Genomic DNA, 23614 nt, shown 5'->3' with positions numbered 1-23614 from the left:
TCGGTTGGATAGTTGGTTGGTATGAACTTTGTGTACCAACCGAACTATGTACAGTTGGTAAAAATTTATTTTCACGTAAAGTTCGGTTAGTTATTGTTTGCAAAGCAACCGAACTTCTAGACCCTAAAGTTCTGTTACATTGCGGGCAAACCGAACATTACACTGGACGACCAAAACCTCCATTAGCGAGCGAGTTCGGTAACCTGTGTGTTTGGAAAACGTAACCAAACTACACTTTCAGGTGTGTTCGGTTACATGTTCTTGACATATGGTAACCGAACTGGCCCAAATCTACATAAAAATTTTCATTTTTTTGAAAGTTTGGAGCAATTAAACCAACATTATCTAAGTTTGAAGCATACCTGATAACCCAAATGCTCTTCCTCCGGTTGTGGTTGGTAAAATTCATCGTTTTCATCTTGAGATTGAGTTTGGGGAAGAATACAATCACCATCTAAGAAATAACTCATATCCGGATCATTGTAAAGATTAACAAATACTCTAGGAGAGGAAGGAGATGAAGATTCAGATGTGCTATCATCAATTGAATCATCACTTGAATACTCAAGATTAGTGAACTCAAAAAAATAATTATTTTCCATGTATTTCTGCTTCATCTTCTCTAACTTTACTCTCTCAATAATTCTACTTCTTTAGCTTAATCATTTCACTAATGATTTCACTAATCATTACCCAAAATTAATCAGGAGGGTAGTTTAGGTATTAATATAAATATCTAGATTAGGGGTGACCTAGATTTACTTCTAAATGTCTTACGAAAAATAGAAACATGGTCCCCAAAAAAACCATGGTCCCCAAAAAAATCGTTCTTGAAAATAGACTAACTGGGCTTGGATTTTAGTTTTGTACTGTAATAAATTCACCCGGCCCGAATAATGCTGTTTTCCTTAGTATTCTTCAAACTAGGGTTTATAAAGATTTAGGAATTGAAGAGTGTGAAAAACCATAGAGAGAAACAGAGAAGAAGAAACATGGGAGGCTCAAGAAGAAAATTCAAAGCATCAAGAAAATCAAAAGTACGTGTTGGATTACCTAAGAAAAACCCAAATGTATTCAAACCAGCATTTAATTTACCACCAAAGTTACGTTCTATAATTGATTCAACAAATTCAAAGTGGGATGATAAAGCTAGTGTCATTAAGAATTACAAAGCTTTTGGGTTTGTTTCAAACCCTAATATTTTAGGTAAACGTAGTCGTACACCTCATCAGATTCAAAGTTCTCAACTTCAACTGCCGATATCATTGAGAGATGAGCCGTTGGATGAATTTGAGGTTCCTGTTGATACTGGTAGTGACCTTGAAGAAGATGGTCAGTTTTTTCTCTACTCTAATTTGATTTTTATTTTTTCTAATTAAATTAGGGTTTATGTTGATCAGTGAACGAGTAACTTATATGTTGATGAAATAATGAAGTTTGGTTATACGAATTTGGGATTTTACTTTTAGTTTCATTCTAAAAAATTTGATGCCTTGGTTTAGGAAAGGTGATTTTGCTACTGTTGAATAATGGGTTTGATTGTTGAAGCTGATTTTGTTTAACTTTGAGCAGAACTTCAATTTGTATGCGGTTTTAGTAGTGCTAACAATAGGGGGCATTGTGTAGAGGTAGATATGAAACTCTAAGCTTCAATTTGTACTCAGTACTAACGACGTAATCAATGAAACTCTAAGCTTATTTGACTCGTTGACATGAAACCAAAAATTGTAATGTAGGATATTTAACAATAAGTATGGTAGAAGAAGGAAAAAGTATCGTCGGAAGTAAGACTTCACCAGGTTCATTTATAAATGCAAGTTTGGTCTTTTGATGATGTAATGGTTAGGCCAGTCATTTCGTTTCTTATGTGTGGAAGTAGCAGACAGATGTGATTACTGGAAAATGAACACCATTGTTATGATACCTTGGTTTCAGAAACTTGCACTTTTGTAACAAGTTTGAATTAGACTTTAATGCATTTTTTTTTGCGACAAGATGCTTAGTCTGCTCATGTTGTAGTGGTTACTGCAGTCATTTTGTGTGTTTTGGTAGGAAAGGATAGACTGGTCGATAGTTATGTTTACTTTTACTTCTGCAATCAGATTAGTTTGTTTTTCTCGTTAGTAGTTAATAACATTCGCTATATCGTTTATTCCCCGCAGACTTGAAATCTGCACTAGGGAAGAAGCGTAGAGATGGAACATCTGGTCAGTTGCAGCCATTGACTAACATACAGAGGATTCATATTGGTCGGCTTATTGAGAAACATGGGGAGGACTACCAGGTATTATACAAATCTTGTTCCTTAGATTGTAATGATTATCACTCAAGTAATCTGCCCCTTATGAAACTTTGCATCTTACAGAGCATGTTCATGGATACGAAATTGAACTCAATGCAGCACTCTGTTGCAACATTGGAGAAGTTATGCAAGCGATATCACGTCTCTAAAGATAAGAATCCTAGGATCTTGACCCGCTGATAAAAAAAATTGAAATGGAGCAGAAAAAGTTCGGAAAAAATACTCTTGTGGCTGTGCCAGTTCCTCATATCATTGATGAGAAACAACTTTTGAGTAGGAAAGAATGTATTGAAATTTTATCGAGTCCCTTATGCTTCTAAATGTCATATGAATATGTATTATGATTATGATCATCAAGGCAATATATGCTAGTTTCTTTAATTGGATGCTGCATGTAAACCATTGAACTTATGAGCTGCCTCTAGCCGAACCGAATTTTTTTTTTGCACCATAAGAGCTAACCAGTCTGGAATTTTCACACTTAAAGATGCTTAGAGCATCCACAATTACCAAGTGTAAAAGCTATATTGGTATATACCATTTTTGCGTTCACTGACCACAGTGGTGTCTTCAACTAAATTTTAGGATTTGTGGGACTAGACTAGACATAAGTACGATGTTTAAAACTGAGACTAATGTCAGGAGGTGTATATACCATTTTAAAATCGAATCATGATTGTGGATGCTCTTACAATCTCATTGCTTATAATGCTCCTGTTGACTGGCCAAGTCCGTGTGGTTTCCAATGCATGTTCCTTGTCAGTTGTCACTCTTTCATATGCATCTAAAGACTAGGAAAAATAATTGAGACGATGGGGTACTACTGAAAGTTCCATGTAATCCGAAACTCAGGATGCTTAACTGTTGGATTCCCCAACTATATGTCAAAACTGGAATGTGTTTATCTTCAAAAATCAAGTGCAGGGAAACGCAATTGGAAGGGGAAGAGGATTATTACCCTTCAGAGGGAATTTTGATCGAATCAGGCCATCTCACATATATATAAAGAAACTAACAGGGATGCGGATCACTTATTAGCGGGCCTGCACCTAGATTGCCAACACAAATGATCCTAGAGATTTTAGTCAGGATCTTAACCAAATTTCTATTGAAATTGAGGGGTATTTAAATATTGCGGAGTGTATTTCAGGCTAGTTTGTTTTTGTGGTTGGGATGTTCTTAACCTGGCTGATTGTTTTAAATTGAAACATATGAAATAACTGAAAAATGCTTTCTGTAACATATTTTAGTAATTCCAGTAGAAGAAGAAAGAGTTCTTGCTGGATTTTAGATGCTTAATTGATTATTGAATGGAGCTGTTGTTCTTTTCCATACTGAAATGGTACATTACTTCTCCAAAGACATCGTAGAAGTCAATCTTAGCCACAGTTGGTGTGAGTTCCACGGATATAAAACCTTGGCCATCATGGTAGAACTCCAGACCTTCTTTGTCTTTTTGAATATCATTATTCCACGCTTTTGAACCTCCTCCACTAGTAACAAATTCTAGTCTCCCATCCCTGCATCAATATATTAGGTAAAGTTGGTATGATCAAAGACAAGTAACATTTACAAGAAGAAATTAACTACATATTGTTTTCATTGTCATGAGTTGGGTTTAAGCTGAATGTAAGTATGGTCTTGCCTTTTAGTAGTGTTAGTGATGTGCTGTAAGCAATGATCATGTCCATTGATGTATAGATCCACACTGTTTTCCTGAAATATGTTTTCATGGCGAGATTGGATAATAATTAACAAAAACATTCTAAACAACTGAATTCCAGATATTATGGACAAGTATTCTTGGTTTAATTACCTCAAGAATTGGAAGAAGTTGTTCAACAAGCTCCCTGGTGTCACGATGTTGTCCAGCGCTTCTCAATGTATGATGACCAACTACTATTTTCCATTTTGCATCTGACTCTTTCAGCACAGTTTTTAATTCCTAATCACCACAAGAAAACAAGATTCTTCAAAATGATACTTTCCAAGAATTTTTTTTGAAAAGAGAGCAATTGTTTGACAATAATTTTGTACCTCTAGATACTTTGGAATGTAATCGTTTCGTGATGTAAGGCCTCTCCAATCATATGTATGCGCTCTGTGGTAGTTCTCCACAAATGGAGTTGTATCGATGAAGAAAAAATCCACAATTTCTAATATATCATCAAAAAGAAAAAGTCAATATGACTTGAAATATTGAGGAATGCTAGCAGACAGTTAATTCAAGATATAGAGTGAAAATTTTGGTTTTCACCTGCATCAACTATGTACGATTTCAAACAAAGCCATCTGCTATCCAGTTTTTGAAGCATAGGTGATAATTGCGCTTCTACGTCACCTTTATAATCATGGTTCCCCAACACTGCAATAACATTCAAAAGTTAGAAAACAAAATGCAACATAAGGTTTGGTCCTCATTTTTGGTTCTCATGGGAAGATGATTACCAAGATACCACTGCTTTTGCAAGCTTGGAGCTGTGTAGATGTTCATAAACGATTCTTTAAATGCAGGATCATCCACACTCTTCAATCCAGTGTCGTAAAAATTATCCCCGACAGAAATCACAAAATCTGGGTCTAGCGTTTCTCCAATCTTCCCCATCTATCAGTTAAATAAATTAAAGCCATGGAATCTTTAAGCTAACGCTTTAGTTTGTAACTTTGTGTTAGAACTAACTATCTAGTTGATCAATTTGAGCTTTAATATTAATATCATGCTTATATTACTGAAACTAAACATGTTGGGTGAGTCGAGCTAAATTGCAAGGAAGCTGCATGCCATTAGTTAAAAAAAGTGGTCAAAACTCAGAACTATGGTTTTCTTCTCCAATATTGACTTACCGTTACAAATCAGTTTTTCTAATAAGCTGCACAGTTGGTTCCAGAAGGATATTCTAACAAATCCTGTACTATATGCTTACTGCAATTTAGGAATATACCAAGGATCAATCACCATTGAATGAGACTGGATCACAGCTTTAAAGTCTTTCCTTATCCTCCCTAGAGGATCAAGGAATGCTTTCTTTCACATTTTCAACATTAACAGATATTTTTTTAATTTTTTGCTTGGGCATTAAAACAACCATTAGCCGGCCGGGAAACATAAGGCTGTCCATTATCATTTACACTCTTTCTAAACAAAACATATTCATTGTGCTTGACTAATGAGGCGGTATCAAATTACACGCCTGCTATCTAAGAAAACAATAAAGATATCTCAAGAGAGGCATGCAGTTTCACATTACGTGTTTAGGAATTTAGAACAAAAATAAGATCTCCGAAAGAGAGAAAACAAAAGTTTCCGAGTGGAACTATCTCTAAATCGATCAGAAAAATTGTGTAGTTTATACAAATATTTTGAAAATACAGTTGGACGGTACCATATGGATCGAGTCTTGGTTTTTAAGGACCTTCAAAGAAATATACGAGTAAAGTGAAATTCTAGCTAACGGACAAATTTGGTGTAGGATTATCATGCTTACCTGATCAGCAACAAGAGTTTGGTTGGATGAACCTCTTCTTCCCCAATCTCCAACCACCAAGAATTTAAGTGAAGCACCTTCCTTGACTGGATGTTCAAATCTTGGAAACTCACCATAGCTACCAGAGACTAGACATAGTAAGAGAAGGGATGGGTTCAGTAAGCAGAAAATAAGGAATGATGATAGAGTAGCCATAGACAAGTTACTGTGAACAGCTGTGGCTCTGGTAGAGAGGAAGGATGAGTAAGGTGAAAAAAACGAGATTGCTTTGTTTGAAAGAGTGTAGTCAGGTCTATATAACGTTAGCTAGATAATCTTTACAAAATCTAGAAAATTTCGGAAATCAAAGGTTATGCTAAACCGGTTACTTATTCCTAATTGATTGTACACATGTCGCTCACCTTGTTCTTAAAAGTTCCGAGATCTTTGAATCTTAATTAGCTCTCTAGAGATGTTGTAGTAATCTCTTATTTAATTATTTAGATTCTGTATTTGAAACTGCACAACTGTTTGTCCATAGTAGTGAACTGTATTGGTGACTGGCGATACACACGATGGGAAGTTTATAATTCTCACCTAGAAAGAACAATTCATTGATATTGAGTGGATGGAGTCCAATTTTGTGCACGCTCCTTCAAAGAGTGTATCAGAACTACTGAAATCTTGACTCAGGGTAGGTTGGCGAATCATTTCGCAAATCATGGATATCTGAAATCCGGAATATACGTAGGTTGAATGGGACAATTCACGAACTGTGGTGATACGGATTTGTGAAATACCCAACGGTTCACGAACCATAGCACCATGAATTCACGAACTGGCTAACAGTTCACGAACCATTTTACAAGCCGTCCTAGTACGTATTAGCGGATGCTCAAAGACTATTTTTCATAAATATGTTTAGCATTGCTATGACTCTCATAAACTCCTCTAAGACATCATTGATCACTAAAACACCTTGTGTATGTGCAACATGATTCGAGTCTTAAGTGTTTAAATGAATACAATATTGCTTACGCTTCGAATGTCATATTTGCCAAGAACTATCATTGTACACGGTTCCGGAACCCAGAACACAATGTATATTCTTTAAGGTTATTTCAGGACAAATTTATCGCATGCCAACTTGAAACCCTACGTAAAGATTCATCTAAACAGAGAACGTGTTTGCTTGATTATCAAGTCATCTTAGCTTGAATTCTAAGCAACCCTCGGTCTTGAAAATCTATAAAGAGAGAGGCTCATATCTCAATCCTTACATTTCGGGAAATTCATGCTACTCAGCTGCGAGCGAACACTAATTGTCATGTCATTTCAACATCAAGAGTTCGGCTGGGGAACATAGCATAGAATAAATATTCGACATACCATGCATTAGTGAGTAATGCAGGTGGAAGATAAAATTTACAGAATATTTGGGATTGTTGCTACACGCACCATTCTGGATAAATTTTATATAAATATAGTGAATTGCTCAATACATATGTAAGTAAAGAGGCCTGGGCACTCATCACTTTTAAATGGCTCAGTTTCTTTGCAGATTGATGACACATTAAACATATGGTTTTACAATTTTAGCCCTGAACTAAAAACCACCATCAACACCTAGGTTTTCCCGAGAAACATAATTAGGTCCACGACTGAAATACTTGATCACTTAGGGATTCGTGAATCCAGGTACGATTATCTTTACCTTTATAGTTTGTGTATCCCGATCTTTAAGAATCTCTTTTTGGAACGAGATAAAAAGAAATCGCAAAGTTCTCTTCGTCTGAGACTTTATGATTCCTCGGGATAGATATCTGAAAACTTCATTAATTGATTAGTTCACGATGGTTCTTGAAAGGTGTTTAAGAAGTCAGGCTTCTCAGCTAACTGAGTATTTAAGTGTTTCAGATTTGTGAGGTTTGCTAGATTTGTCTAGTGCAAACAGATTTTTCCAAGCCTTGATCTATTTGATCTCAAGGGAAACCAAGTAGGCTTATCCGTTATAGGCAGATTGGTATCAAAAGTATTCACTTAGGTTGAAGCAACTCTGGGGCTCTAAAGTACGTTATCTAAGGGAATCAATTGCGTAGAGCCGTGCAAGGTTCAAGAGACGTAAGGATCACGACTGAAGCTAAATTGCATGAAAGGTGAATTCGGTCTCAATTACACTCCATTCCGAAGTCTAATAGTAGGTTAGTGTTTGTAGAGACTTAATACAGTTCGGTATTCAAATCTGGATGAGGTCCCGAAGATTTTTTGCAGTTATGGTTTCCTCGTTAGCAAAACTTCTGGTGTCTTGTGTGTTTTCGTTTTTTTCATTATATTGTTTATCTTTATAATAGGAATCCCACAAGTTTTACGAGACTTGTTCTTGTAGAATTCGTATCTTGAAAGATAGATAACAAGTTTCATACTTGGCAGAATTCCGATTTAACTATTTGGATACGACTAAATTGATTTTGGATATTGATTTTTGAGATCGTCCAAGTACTCTTCTTAACGACGGAATCTTGCGTGTAGACTTTATGATTGAGAAGATATAGAGATATAAGCTTTATATACATATTTCCAAGGATGATTAAGTTTGTCTACTTGCAATTTTATTAGGTTTTGTTCATACGGTTGCCGAACGAAAAAGTTGGTGGTGTACTTGGTACCCTCTCCTTTTCAGAACCAATCCAAAAAGAAAAATCATAAGGGATATAACTTTTCCATTGATAAGAAACCAGTAATAATTCAAAATACTGTCTTGAATTTTTTTTTTTAAAAAGTATCTTGCTCAAGGACTCAAAAAGTTATCCTACAGTAGCCAAAGTATCCAAAGTACATACAAAACCATTCCAAAAATCATGGAAAATAGTTAATAACTACTTCTAGAAAAACTTTGGTCCACACACACACGTCGTAATAGTCATGATTCACATGTAGGTTTATCACATGTGGATCATATCCAAAAGAAAAAAAAAACTGATTCTGCCACTAAAAAAATTACTCAAGATTCCAAAAAACCATGTTATGTTTTCTGGTGAAATATCTAAGATCTATCATAAGGAAATCCTTAGAATGAGAAAATCTTATGAGAATCTCAATGACAGTATAAAAAGATATCTCAAGATTCTCAATATCTCTTATATCAGTTCCTCTCTTTCCGATGTTCCTCTTTGCAGTATCTCAAAGAAGATCAAAACAGAAAGATGATAGATAATCAGTTTAAGAGAAATCCCTTAAGGGAAACATGAACAGTGAATCTGATACTCGTTTTAAGATAAGCAAAGCTTACCCCAAATACAACCTAGTTGTGTAAAAGTGCACCCTGATATAAAGTGCTCAGTTAAAAAAGTGAGAAAACATACAAAACGAGAACATATATTTCTTTCGTATGTAAATATTAGAATAAACAATTGACAATTGATGTCTATCTTGATCCTTGTAACAAAATGGTTGCAATTATTGGTTGATCAAAAAAGTTAATCAGAACATTGGCTTCTATCGTACAACGAATTTTTACATGGATAGACTAAATGAGTAGTTGCGAACTCATATTTTCATAATGTTCGTGTATGCACCGAAGATGATGTTTAGGGTTTCAAATGTTGTGTTTCGTGTCACTACTTTGCTTTCGGCATTATAATTATTGTTATAGTTATAATTAAGTAATTGCACTTGTATGTTAATGAACTTGATACCATTACTAATTCGGTAAGGTTATACAAGGTATGTTTGCACAGGTTGATATATAAAAGATTTTGGTGTACTCAGTACCCTCGTCATTTCATGACCAACCCCTTTTCAATGTGAATTCTACTAGATTTTTATTCCTGATTTACTTTTTTTTTTTAACGAGTGTGTGATGGAATTCGTTTATTTTATGTAGGTTTTACGACATGGTATTTTCCAAGAAGTTGCAAATGCCGAAATCAAATTAGAGAAGTGTAACGAACAAAAATTTGATGACATTGACAGAAAATTGAATTAGTTGAAGGAAAATTTTGGAGCAATTGGACTAGATTAAAAAAGCTAACAAAGATCAAATTTTTTCACAATAGGACCCTCATCTTCATTTTAATGAAAAATATTGCAACGTAGAGGGTACTGTTTGTACCCAAAATTACTTTTAGGCACTAAACACGATTGATTGGTGTTGATGATGCGAAAATAGGGTTAGAAAAGAAATTGAAGAAAAATAAAGGAGACAAGAATTTAACGTGGTTCGGCAAGTGGTGCCTACATCCACGGGTGGAATCCCGTAGGAGAGATTTTATTGATGTATGTATTATATTGGTTTTTTTTCGGGTTAGCTAACCTAGAATTCTTTATCCCTTTAGGGTTTAGGATACATGTATTTATATAGTAATGTACACCCTGATCAGGTAAATTTCATATGCAAACAACATGGGAAACAAGACGTGTGGAAGCTTCTGGAATCTACTTTCACGGATTAGACGGGCTTGATTAAACTTATTAGATACTAATTACTCTGGTATCTAATAAGTTTTACCTACTATTGGATTTGAACCAATGACCCCCGCATATTTTTATAGATGGTACAAACAAGTATATATGGTGGCTCAAAAAATGAAAATGAAAAAGTAGAGTCCAATTTATTCTAGGCAGGAAAAAGAATAAAAAAAAAATCTCAGTTTTACACAGTTTAAAGACAAATTCGTAAAATTGAAATGTGAAATCGCGCAGAAGAATAATCAGTCTTGAAAAAGTGAAGTCTATTAGGCTCCCAAAGAATAAGAGAATACCAAACCAAAGTTTTGAGCATGAATTCAATTTTACCCTGATCTAGATGATAGAGGACCTTGTGACAGGCTTATATCCTTTTGAATTACCCAATCTGGGGTCCAAAGCTCACGATAGGAACCCGGTTTTAGGCCACACAAAATGGTTTTCCCATATAGGGTGACCTTATAAGGGGTGTCTAAGGGTTAGTTCAATTACCTATATACCCTTAAATACTTTAAATTACTAATCTACCTTTACCTTTAATATAAAAGCCTAAAATCCTAAAATATAAATCAGTTTCCATCTTAATATCTCTTCTTTATCCTCAAGCCGAACCTCTCATGAGCCATCGAAGATTTTTTTTTTTCCATCGCCGCAACTAATCGCCGATTCGTGAAAATATGATTGTCGACTAAAGTTTGTTAAATAATGGGTCGCACAAAGAAGCCAACAGTAAATAGGAATTCTAAATTCTCTTCTAATCAATCAATTGTAGAACCAATTGAAGATGAAGGTGTATAAACTAAAATTGAACCAGAAATTCAACCGACTGAAGCTCTAACTCCTGAAATGAGGATAAAAAGATAAGCTCTACAAATCCATCTCTTATTTGTTGTTTTTTATTGATATAGTAGGTTTAATTCGTGAAAAGTTAGGGTTTTTAACGGTTACAGTTGGAGGTTCGGTTGATAATTGAGTCGAGTTATCAGCCAAACTGTTCTTGATATTTCACCCAAAAAGTGTGTATGAACAGTTTGGCTTAACAGTTCATATCAATTTCCATCCAAACTTAATTATATATAAGAGGTGCATTTGAGGTTCGAGCGCTGATTCAATACTATCAGTTTTGAGCGAATGTTTATTGTGTAGTTCATAAATCGTTTATGTGTTGAAGTTCAACTAGTAAGAATTTCGCAATTATAAGTTGAACAACTCTTTGTGTTTATCAATAGAATGATAGTTATTAAGTTCGTCTTATATTTGGTATTTTGGGTTAGTCGAACCTTTTGATTTAATTCAATTTTTTTTCTTCAATAATAGTTATGGAATTGGGCTAATGTTTTTAGAAATCGTGCATTTACTTCATCTTTGTCGGTCGATAAAGTCCAAAATCGCACGACAAAGATGAAGAAAATGCACGACACTTAACTGACGCTATTATATTTTAATCCATATCTCTTATGGTTTTAGACTTGAGTTAATTTATCATTTTACTTTGTTGTTCAAAGTATAAATTGATTTTTATACTTTTTGTAGGAACAACACAACTAAAAGGAGGAAGTAGATTGAGGTAACCCCTTCTACTTCTAAAGATCCTCGAGGAGTAGGCAACAAAAAATTGAGAGCATGATGCATAGGAACTGACAAAACGCTGCTTTAGAAATTCGTGAACCACTGCTAGAGATACAAAGACAAGAATAAGGAAGAGAGGATGATGAAGACGAAGATGATGTTAATGAAGAACCACAACCTCAACAAAAACCCCAGAAAGAGAAGAAGCTTACTGAACTACGGGTTACAGGTTTACACGTTCCTCATGAAGATAATTGATCCCGTCTCGGTAGGATGGTTTGCCCCATGGTCTTCCAAAAGATGGAGGAAAGGTATTGATTGGTTATGCAAAATCTTGGGCAAAGATAAATTATGAGACTCTTAATCACAACGATGCGGTTCGAGTATTGAGACACCAAAGGTCTGCGTAGTGGAAATTGTCTGAAGAGGTTCATGAGATGGTTGATTACGTACAATCCTCCGCTTTATGGCATGCGATTCAACATGGACATCAGGAATATGATAAAGTGATGGCCTCCGTCTTTGCCGAGATATTTTTTCCAGAGACTTCACATTTCTACTACCTTTTGGAGAGATGACAATCACTTCTGAGCTATACAAGTTATTCAATAAAACTCTTGATTGGAATGAAATGAAGACTGAGCTGGAGTTTTTCTTGCAGTTAAAGATGTAAATTGTGTTCAGGAAAGCGGTGTAAGAAATAAGAAGATTAAAAAGATGAAGCTTACTAACTTGAAAAAGGAATTCGAGAATACAAAGGAGAAAGTAAAGAATGGGGAGTTGGTAATGGACGAGACCAAAGTCAAGCAAACTGGAACCGCATACTTGTTTTATATTATTGACAGAGATATCTTTCTCGGCCTCACTGGAAACAAGGTGAATGCTAATTATCTCCAATTGGTAAATGATCTTGCTACCGCTAAGTACCCTTGGAGAACCGCTACGCTAGCTTACCTACTCGAACAACTTGCGACTGCCTCTAGGTTGGAAAGTACAAATATTGGGAGGAAACTTCACTATGTTTCAGGTAATTCTCGGCGATCCAGTATCATTTTTTTCATTATGTTCCGCTTATAATTGATAATCCTTATAAGCCGAACATAGTATTATGAGTTCAAACTTGTCAGGTTCGGCTTATAAGGTTTTTTTTTTTTTAGATGAACCTGACATGGTAAATAGATTAGTTTGTGATTATCCAGGTTCGACTCATAATTGATAAACCTTATAATCCGAACTCTGTACTGGGATTTTAAATTTATCAGGTTCGGCTGATACAGTTTTTTTTTGTGCCGAACCTGACACGTTTTAAAGTTCTGTTTCTGTTACTTCATTTCCTTTATAATTTTGGATGTAGGTGTGGGCGTATACCATTTCCCGATTTTGGAATTAGCCAAAAATCTTTAAAGAAAATGTAGGTTGGTTTGATACACTACCAACTTCCGCATGGTACGAGTTTGAGGACAAAAAAGGAATAAAGAACAATTGTTGGCTAGGTTGAGAGAGAAGTTAGACTATTTGGATGTCCATGATGTCGATTTTGACCCATATTTGAAGGACATTGAAGAAGACGAAGATATGCCGGCGGGAATGTACTATGGGCCATTATTTTATCCAAGTGGTTATGTAATACATGATCCTCCGTCAATTAGGATCCATCCAAAAGATCCCCTTGTTCGACGAAAAATCATTCTTTTTTCCAAAGGTTGCTAGTGGAACTAATATCACCACTTCATCATGGAATCCAACATATGGTCCCGAACATACTCTTGATTATTGGAAGCAGTTGGAGGAAAAAAAAAATTAATATGGATGGTTTAAGACATTTACGTTGAGCCTCGTGAGGTTGATCTGGGATACATGGATTGGTATAACCAAATTTCTCATCCCTTAATTATCAATAAGAAAAGTCAAAAGGTAGCTGATGTGGAAACCAAGATCTCCGACAAATCTACTTCCGAAGAACTAGCGAAGGCTTTCAAGACAATGGCATGAATGTCTTCAATTTATACTCTTACATTTGTTATGACATAAATATGAAAGAATATAAGTTACTTACATTTGGAAATTGTTGATAAATGAAATTAGGTTGCGGGGGGTAAAGAGATGTTGAAGAAACTGAAGAAGAAACTTGGTTGCAAAATACCGTTGACTTTTGAAGAACAACAATATCTCTACAACAAGTGGGATGAATTTATAAACAAAGGACAAGGACTGGAGGTACCAACAAAAAGACCGGCGAACAAGAGGTCTCGACAAGAAGATGGGTACAAGGGGAGGTGGTACTAGCGGCCCTACTGGTAATGGAGACGTGGTGGAAGATGAACGTAAAGGAGGGAAAAGAGGAGGTCGTGGAACTAGCAAGAGAGGACGTGGTTAATGAACTTTTATGTTTGCAAGTTCTTTTTAATGTTTGCTTAAGTACACTTCAATCGTGTTATCGACTGAACTTTCGGTTTGCACTTTCTTTTTAATGTTTGTATAAGTGCACATTAATTACGTTATAAACACCTTGAATTCTATGTTTTAATCGATAGTCTAATGATTTACTTTTGTGAATGAATAAATTGTGTCTTTCGGAAACAAGGTCAGGTTCGGCTGGTCCTGTTATTCACGATATCATCCGAACCTGACAAGTAAAGCCCCCGAATATAGTCAGGTTCGTCTGATCCTGTAATTCTCTATATCAGCCGAACCTGACAAGTAAAACACCTGGAAATTGTCAGGTTCGGATGATCTGTAATTTTCCATGTCAACGAACCTGCTTCTAATTCAAGTGAAATGTCCATAATGGGCACCCCTTAATCCTAAGTTTACTCTAGATGAATATTTGTTTCTTTGCACAAATCTTCTAACATACTATCCATAGAAGGGTGAAGAAATACGTCAAAATGGAGAGATGAATATGAGTTATCTGTTCAGAATTCATGAAGAATTCTCCACGGAAACATGTAATCCTCACAACCGGGATAGTGCATCCTTGTTTTTTCGAATTGGAACCATAAAAAAAAAAGGTTACCAACTTTATAGCTTTAGTACGTGTAGTCGATCGATATCGACTAAAGGGATAAATAAATGCTGATATTATTAGAGCAAGCTCTACAGGAATGCGAAGATGGAAAGGAAAGAATTTCAAATACGAAGCTCACCATAACATCCTTAGGGAGTTTCTCGTAACCCGTTTGGATATTAGAGAGTTATTGTATTGCTATTATGTAATGCCGGTGTAATTTGGGATGTAAGACACAAATTCTATAAATGAAAAAAAAAAATCATAGGTTCCGCACATTCGATATGTAGACCATTAGCCGAACTTGACCGGAAAATTGTGGTTTAGGTACTTGTCAGGTTCGGCTCATGTCTAAATTAAAATATAAGCCGAAGCCGATAACCCTGGAAATTTTCACCACTAATAACATAAGGGTGGTTTTTCCATTATTAAAAATATATGGATAAGGGGTTTTAGAATTACTATCTAATGACCTGTTTTTATCTTTATCCAGTATCTCCTGAAATTTGTGTATGCCCTAAAACAAGTTCCACGATATGGTCAGAGTAACAAAACGTAAAAAAATTGAGTCCATAAGTTCATTTAGGGCCCACTGTGGGTACATCAGGTCTTTGGACGAATTTTCACCCAAAAGTTCTATTTTCTTAGCCTCTATTCTTGGAAGAATTTTTTTTAATGATAATAAAAAGAAAATAAAAATATATCATAAGTTAAGTAATAAAATTTAGAGTTTATCTTTAAGCCGTTACATCACTTAATTACTATCATTTTTATGGTCATGGTTCATTCCAGCACACTATAAATTGAGAGGTTTTCACAACATTGGGGAAAACTTTTGGTGAAGAGATTTTGCTGAGTTCGTATATGTGCACTCCCTTTTAACGAGGGTGCACATAACAACATTGTATCAATCACAGGAAACAATCTTTGTTTCTTACAAAGAAGATAAAATCAACATTGCAGACACATCACATTATGTGTGTATATTTATTACATACTAACGTACACCTGACCGACATATACACGTGAGACAGCTAGCACACATGAGAGGGAAAATATAGTTCAAAAGAACTTAACCTTCATCGCAACATTTTTTATCCCGCACCACTACATGTGTGTCATTATCCCCCCCCCCCCCCCCCCCCCCCCCAAGCTTAGGGGTAGTGAACTAACATTGAACTTGGATTTGAGCATAGTAAATCGTGGAGCATGAAGACCCTTAGTAAATATATCTGCAATCTGATCAATAGTACTGACATAGAACACATCTAGAGCCTTATATTGCACCAGTTCCCTAATGAAATGATAATCCATATGGACATGCTTCATTCTAGAGTGCAGTACTGAATTTGATGTTAAGGAGAGAGCTGCGATTATCACAAGCTAGTTTAGGTACACGTGGTAACAACAAATGAAGATCTTTTAGAACAAAGCAAATCCATACTATTTCAGCAGCACTATGAGGTAGAGTTTTGTATTATGTTTCAGTGCTAGAACATGCCGTTGTTGTTTGCTTCTTTGAGGACCAGGAAATGATGTTAGGACCTAGAAAAACATAATAACCTCATGTTGATCTCCTGTCATCAACACAGCCAGCCAAGTTAGCATCAGAGAATCCCAATAGAAATAAACTTCCTTTAGTAAAATGAACACCATAGCCAATAGTGCCCTTAACATATCTTAAGATTCTCTTGGCAGCCACCAAATGTGTAGTTCTTGGATGCTACATATGCTGACACACTAAGTTAACTGCAAATCAAATTTCAGTCCTTTTCCATATAAGATAATGAAGTGCCCCACAAAGAAAAGCTGAAGAGGAGCCAGTTAGCATGATGTCATCAACATAAACAAGTGCAACAATAATCTGAGAGACATCCTTGTAAACAAACAATGAAGAGTCTGTAACTGAATTGACAAATTTCAATGAGAGCATAGCAGTGCTGAGTTTTTCAAACCATGCTCTGATACCATACAACATTGTATCAATCACAGCAAACAATCTTTTTTTCTTACAGAGAAGATAAAATCAACATTGCAGACACAACACATTATGTGTGTGTATTTATTATAGACTAACGTACACTTGACCGACATATACACGTGACACAACTAGCACACGTGAGAGGGAAAATACAGTTCAAAAGAACTTAACCTGCACTGCAACATTCCTTATCATGCACCACTACGTGTGTGTCATTAGCACATTCCTCCCATTTTTATTGGTTATGCATTAACCCTAGTCATTAATTTTTGAATTGACTTTTTAGTTTAAAAATTGGAAATGTAACACGAATTCTCTCTTCTCTCCATCCATTTTAAACACTGCCTAGAAGAAAAAGTTAAGTCCATATTACTATTATCTTTTGATTATAAATCTTCGATCGAATCGAGCAAAAATAAAGCCTAAGATTCCAGTTGAATCTTGATGATAGAAATGAGCAGATCTATTTGGTAGGACTATGGGAACAGAGGTAAACAAATATTTCATTGATGAATACACCTAAAAGAAGATTGATCAATGATTCAATGAATGTTTAATAAAAGACGACACAGAGAAGAAAAATGGTAGAGAAGTACTCTCCACATCTTTGAATATAAAAGGGATTATGATGTCTCTGTATAAGTTAGAATGTTAATTGACTAGATGACCGTGTCCACAGTAGTGTGTTAGAATACGAGCATCCAACTCAACACCAATTGTCAATGAGTGCAGAGGCCCATAGGATTATAAACCACGGGATCTTAGATTGCTCGGAGAATGTGGGACTGATAATCTCAACACGCCCCCTCACGTGTAGCCTCATTGGGTCTAACACGTGGACAATAAATCGGGTGACACAGAGTAAAGGTGCGGTCAAATGACTCGACACAAATATCCTGCTCTGATACCATGTTAGAATACGGGCATCTTACTCAAAACCAATTGTCAATGAGTGGAGAGGTCCTAAGGATTATAAATCGCAGGATCTTAGATTTCCCAGACAATTTGGGACTAATAATCTCAACACGCCCCCTCACGTGTAGCCTTGTTGGGGTCTAACACATGGACAATTAAATCGGGTGACGCGGAGTAAAAGCGCGGACAAATGACTCGTCGTGAATAGCCTACTCTGGTACCATGTTAGAATTCGGGCATCCAACTCAACACCAATTGGCAATGAGTGGAGAGGCTCATAGGATTATAAACCACAAGATCTTATATTGCCCAGATGATGTGGGACTAATAATCTCAACATAGTGTCCGACCCAAAATATGAGTCAGTTCCAAGATTGAACTGCGTGATTTTGTTTCTCTTTTAATTCTGTATTTTGCGACGTTTATAAGTATTCCTATCTGTTTCAACAGTTCATTGGTTAGCAACTGTCATATCGTTGCTGATAAATTTCAGTATTTTTGGTTTTCTAATTTGGATTAGTTGAAGATCATTTCGATATATGTTGATGGATTTGATGGATCATATATGAAATTAGGTGTTGTTTTCATCTGATCACGGTATCAATTTTGGAAATTAACTATCAATATGTTTCCAATTTGATCGAATTGTGGAGATATTGAAAAAAAATTGCACCAAATCGTTACTGACAAATTACCTAGAACCTAATGTATATAAGGTCTCTCTTCGGTTGACCAACTATTTAGGTACTAATCTTTATTGACCGAAAGAAACAGAAAAAAAAAGGAACATGGCAGAGAAATATAACGAGAGTTTGGAGAACTAAACTGATCAAGGTGGGGTATATATGGGTAACCTACGATCTAACGACCATATCAAATTTGTTTGTAGAAATTACAGGTATACCATTAATATAATTTGTTTGAACAATAATATCGTCCAGATGAACTAATGGGGAAAGTGTTGAGAGGAAGATAGAAAACTTGGTTTCTTTAATGGTGTCTTTTAACAGAGAAAAAATGATCTAAAAAATATATAGAGAAAACTTGAATCTTGCACACATATTTTTGTTCTCCCACTTATCGGTTTCCGACATAGTATTCATTTTCTAATCCAGGCTAAATTGGGGCCTATGCCATTTAATTGGGGTATATGGATTTATTCATCCACCCAATAGAGAATGATAAGGAGTGTCTAAAAGATTGTGAAAATACTAAATTAACCCTTAAAGAAACCTTAATTATTCTAACACAAATATAAATACAAAATCATAACTTAATTAACAAAAACAAAAATCATTAATCAAAACTTAATTTCTTTTTCAATTTTCATGAAAATCAAAACTAAATCCTAATCAATCACAAACAACAATTGAAATCTAATTTCATTTTGGGTTTTGAAAAAAAAAATTTCAAGTGATTGAGTTAAATCCCTTTAAACCATTCCTTATAAGTGGTACTCTACAATGATTTACCTCTAAATCTTTAAAATTCAGTCATTAAATTTTCGGAAATCCACCCAGAATCGGTTTATAGGTGCACCATATTAATCTGACTGTGGCCTACATCGGTTTTTAATGTGAACCTATATAACCCGATTCTGGGTTGATGTGATAAACATCAATTATAATCGGTTTACACTAATACACACACCAACCGATTCTGGTTTCAGGTTCGGAACATCTTGGACCATTTGTAATCCGATTATTGAGTTAAAAATCTCTGTACCTTTTTCTTCGAACAATCGGATGACATTGTCGTCCATATAAACCGATTCTGAAAAAGCTGCAGCAAACTACCTCCAAAATCGGACTTTATAAACGTATTAGAAGTCCGATTCTGTTACAATTTTCATGAGTCCAAGGTATCCAAAAAACAAAACCACTTTCATTCATTAAGCTTGGTTCAAGTTTGTAAAATAAAATATAAGAAAGCGACAAAATATAAGCATCCGATAGATCAAGTTTTTAACATAAGGAAAATACTCATTCCAACAAATGGTGACCATCGAATTGATCCGGCCCGATCAATTCCTCCCATCGCCTCATGTTGGGATCGTATTTTTTTAGCCACTCCTTGGTGACCTCCGAGACCTCATGAAACCTGTCTACCGGTGGTAATAGACAATCATCACGTATTCTAAGACCGATATAATGTATGTTGTTATTGTTGAATAAAATAATTCTCCGATCCTTAAGCGATTCATCACAAATGGTGTATTTTGGTGCGTATGTATAGCATGATCCCTTACCAAATAGATAAACAACGCAACTCCACGTTTCCGCCAAGAGATGACCACATAGAGGCATACGCATCCAATACTGTCGGGTAATTGGTCCATTCCCCTTTGGCCCTTGTACTCTAGCAACCATTTTTTCAAAAATCACTTCTTTATCTTGTCTTGTTTTTCCTTCCTTCATCATCGATATGTAAAATTCCTTGTCTTCTTGTAAGCACAAGGACATCATCTTTCTACAGTATTGGCATTGGTTTAGGTTCTCATCGTCCGCCAAAATTATATGGCCTATTTGTTCCGACGCAACGTGATAACCACAATTCCCAACCGCATCCACGTCGTCGGTAGATAACACATAGGGCTTAATGATTTTAGGAAGTTTCGAGTAATAGCTCGAATATGGTGTAACACGTTCGATGGGGTCTACCTCGTTCATCCCTGGGTGTGCTTCCATCACCAAGAGCGGCCCTTATAGTCACCATAGAAACCATTTGTCCTTCTTGTCCCTTCCATGCACGTATCCTTGATACTCGTGTTGTACTCTCTTGACTCTCTTGAGAAGGAACAATTAGATTGTTTGGCGCTTGACTTTCTTGAGAAGGATCGATTGGATCCTCATGTTGCGAATGAGCGATTGGATCCTCAAGTTGCGAAGGAGCGATTGGATCATTTGAAAGGACCATATGTGCGCTACTTGTCCCGCTTTCTCCCTTCTTTGGTCGACCCCTTTTCCTATTAGCATGTGCCTCTTCATTCTCAATTTGTGAAGGAACGTTTTGTCTTGGCTTGTGCGCTACTTTTCCCGCTTCCCCCTTCTATGGTCGGCCCCTTTTCTTTGGAACCCGCGCCTCTTCATATTTAGCGTCTTCATGCTCATGTTGAGAAAATATTCTTTTATGACTCAATAACGGGTTTTTTCCGGTTCTCATTGCAACCTTAAACTCGTTCCTTTCTTCCTTCCTATCCATGTTGGTAGGTGGTCTACCCGTCGGCGGTAGCACCGTTGGTTCTCCGGCCGGTACCATATGGGGGTTAGTGGCTAGTTTTAAGTCGTACATCAAAACTTTTCATCCCAAACCATCCTTTTTTGCGAATTTCTCGATGATTTGTCTTCCAATATCCGTGTCCACAAAGGATTCGAGTGGTTCTTCGGTTGGGGGGTGGTTTGAAAGTTAGTTACTTCCAAAACGGATCAATGATTTCAAAAAGAATTCCTTGTTGGTACCTCACAATCATGTGACAACACGGAAATCCGAAGACCGTCATCGTCATACATGAACATACAATTCTTCTTCTCCCCATCTTCTTTTTCACATAATATTTGTAATCCTTTATCATAGAAATGATTTCCCAGTGAGATACCCTATAGTTTAAACGTCTAATCAATCAATGGTAATTTTTGTAGCTTGTGATGATTTTCATCCTACTTTCTTCCATTTGCGCGGTTATGTTGATGATATCAGTCTTGGTGTATTCATGGATAGATTCTTGTACCGTAACCACAGTGTTTTGACTCCCTCGGAACAAGCTTTTCAAACGTCCATGAGATCCTTCTGCGATACTTGTCGCCTCATTCTTGTAATGCATGTGTTGGTAGGTGTAAGCCTACACAAATTTTTTCTTGTACGGACCCAACAATACCTTCAAGCAATAAACCACACATTTCTTGTAATCCTTCTTCCATAGCCCAATAAAACTCTCCAAATAGGATTCGAACTCGGCCACGGACATTTAGTGTACCATTAAATCCCAATGATGTTGAAAATCCTTCCATAGTAACCCATTCGCTTCATACTCTGCTTTCCTTTTCTTCTTGTCCTCCTCTCGTTGTTTCGGAGTTAGTTTTTGAATACACTCATCTTCGGCCTTTTCACGAGCGGTACCTTTTTGTGCCTTTGGCTTTTGGATATGACCCCTACAATTACTTTTAATATTGCATTATATGTGCCATGTGCAAAGAAAATTCTTAGCGTCCGGAAAAACCACTCATATGGCATTCATTAGTTCTTGGTCCTTATCCGTTACTATGATCCTCGGAGTTTGATCGCCACGGTATATCTCCTTCAACGTCTCTAGCATCCAAGTAAAACTCACATCATTCTCCCGATCCATAAACCCTCATGTTACCGTGTAAGTTTGCTTGTCGGAAGTATGGCAAGCAATGTTTAACAACGGCATGTTATACTTATTGGTCTTGTACGTACAATCTATTAACAAAATTTGATAGAAGCATTGGGCCAACTTGATCATCTCCGGATGCGCCAAGAAAATACGAGTATCTTTGCCTTCCAATACCTGCTTCCTCATTGTGTATCCATGTTGATCGGCTAACCACTGAGATTGTTCCATAATCGCTCTACCATCCCATTCCCTCTTCCTAAATGCAGCTCTTTCCGTGTAAATTTGCCTCAAAGTGGACAATTTATTATTATCATCATCATTAATCTTCCTAAGGATGTCACTTGGTTTACACGCTTTCATCGACCTCACCGTTTCCAATTGATGTGGTTTCAACCCACAAACGGTCGCGTGTCCAACAAGAGATTCCGGATCATCATGATTATGACAACCATTCATCACTTTAGAGAGCTTGTAACCTTACCATTCGGTCCCTTGGGTCTATTAACTATAATCTTAAACGGGAAACCATATTTCTTTGATTTAGTAATGTATTCCCTTGTCTTCGTCTTCACGTACAGTCTGTCCTTTTCCCAGTGACTTTCTTTCTTTCCACCTCTCTCACAAACAAGTTCCAAACGATCTTGACTTGAATGACGGCCTAAAACTAACGCGCATTTGATCTATATTCCCTTGTATATAAACCATTGCTTTGCATCGTTTCTTTCTTTCCATTCCAAATCAGTGAAATAGTGGGCAGAGGTATCAGGACCCAGCAGAGATACGGGTTTGGGATGATCTTCTTCAAACGCCACAACAATTTACAACAAATATCAACAAGTTGAGGATCCAAAATCGGTTTATATGTTACAATCGAGAAAACCGATTATCGGTAATCGGTTTATATGTGCAACTATAAAGTCTGGTTAAGGACTTGACGAAAAAATTTCAAAGTATACAATCGGTTCATGTCTCGTATCATGTAATCCGATTTTTGTTCACATTGTCTTGGAACTTTTTTTCTCCAAAATCGGATTATATATACACGTAAATAAACTGATTGTCAACTTCGTGTATTCCGTGATTATTCAAGTGAAGAAATCGGATTATGCACATCACCAACAAAAACCGATTTTAGTCACGTACCCATCGCGCCTAAAATTTTACTACAATCGGTTTATGTGGTGACTAACAACAACCAATTGATGTACCCAATTTGGGGATTTTATCCAGAATCGGTTTATGTAGTTCTATCGAATAAAACCGATTCTGGGTTAAAGTTTTGAAAAATTTCCCTTTCTGGGCGATTGGGACATGCAAATACATGTTTGTAGACCGTTACAACTCATATCTGTTTATTAGAAGCATTATCACCTTCTTCTTCCCGACGAAATTGTTCTTGTACTTGAATAATATCCTCAAGGATTCTTTGGTTGTCATGCTCTTCTCCATTCAACAAATTATCCAATTCGGTAGGATCGAAATCATGATAATCTGATGCACCCACTTCTTCATCACTACTAGAGTCTTCATCGTCACTATAAAGTTTCATTTTTGGTAA

The 23614-nt window shown here is 36.2% G+C and overlaps 2 protein-coding genes across 2 annotated transcripts; one reads left to right on the top strand and one right to left on the bottom strand.

The window, feature by feature from the left end:
• The first annotated feature begins 940 nt into the window (after positions 1-940).
• LOC113319045 (nucleolar protein 16-like) lies at positions 941-2688 on the top strand. Its single transcript, XM_026567345.1, has 3 exons — positions 941-1332; positions 2163-2284; positions 2366-2688. The coding sequence occupies exons 1-3, from the start codon at positions 993-995 to the stop codon at positions 2480-2482; spliced, it is 579 nt and encodes a 192-aa protein (XP_026423130.1). The 5' UTR covers positions 941-992; the 3' UTR covers positions 2483-2688.
• Positions 2689-3377: 689 nt separating this feature from the next.
• Positions 3378-6236, bottom strand: LOC113318635 (purple acid phosphatase 17-like). The gene is made up of 7 exons (XM_026566829.1): positions 5788-6236; positions 4751-4907; positions 4560-4667; positions 4340-4458; positions 4119-4247; positions 3948-4018; positions 3378-3822 (listed from the first exon to the last, which is right to left on the bottom strand). The coding sequence occupies exons 1-7, from the start codon at positions 5980-5982 to the stop codon at positions 3606-3608; spliced, it is 996 nt and encodes a 331-aa protein (XP_026422614.1). The 5' UTR covers positions 5983-6236; the 3' UTR covers positions 3378-3605.
• Between the last annotated feature and the right edge of the window lie 17378 nt (positions 6237-23614).

The sequence above is a fragment of the Papaver somniferum genome, chromosome 10 (genome assembly GCF_003573695.1).
Source record: "Papaver somniferum cultivar HN1 chromosome 10, ASM357369v1, whole genome shotgun sequence".
Classification (NCBI taxonomy): Eukaryota; Viridiplantae; Streptophyta; class Magnoliopsida; order Ranunculales; family Papaveraceae; genus Papaver; species Papaver somniferum.
This window is presented reverse-complemented; position numbering and strand designations above follow the sequence as displayed.

What these genes read in the sequence shown, in the direction of transcription:
- LOC113318635 (XM_026566829.1), bottom strand. Translation starts at nt 5,982, where the DNA reads ATGGCTACTCTATCATCATTCCTTATTTTCTGCTTACTGAACCCATCC. An exon ending in GCAAAAGCAGTGGTATCTTG is followed by an intron (nt 4,668 to 4,750) that starts GTAATCATCTTC and finishes ATGTTATTGCAG; the next exon opens with TGTTGGGGAACCATGATTAT. An exon ending in ATCACTAACACTACTAAAAG is followed by an intron (nt 3,823 to 3,947) that starts GCAAGACCATAC and finishes ATATTGATGCAG; the next exon opens with GGATGGGAGACTAGAATTTG.
- LOC113319045 (XM_026567345.1), top strand. Translation starts at nt 993, where the DNA reads ATGGGAGGCTCAAGAAGAAAATTCAAAGCATCAAGAAAATCAAAAGTA. An exon ending in TAGTGACCTTGAAGAAGATG is followed by an intron (nt 1,333 to 2,162) that starts GTCAGTTTTTTC and finishes TATTCCCCGCAG; the next exon opens with ACTTGAAATCTGCACTAGGG. An exon ending in AACATGGGGAGGACTACCAG is followed by an intron (nt 2,285 to 2,365) that starts GTATTATACAAA and finishes TGCATCTTACAG; the next exon opens with AGCATGTTCATGGATACGAA.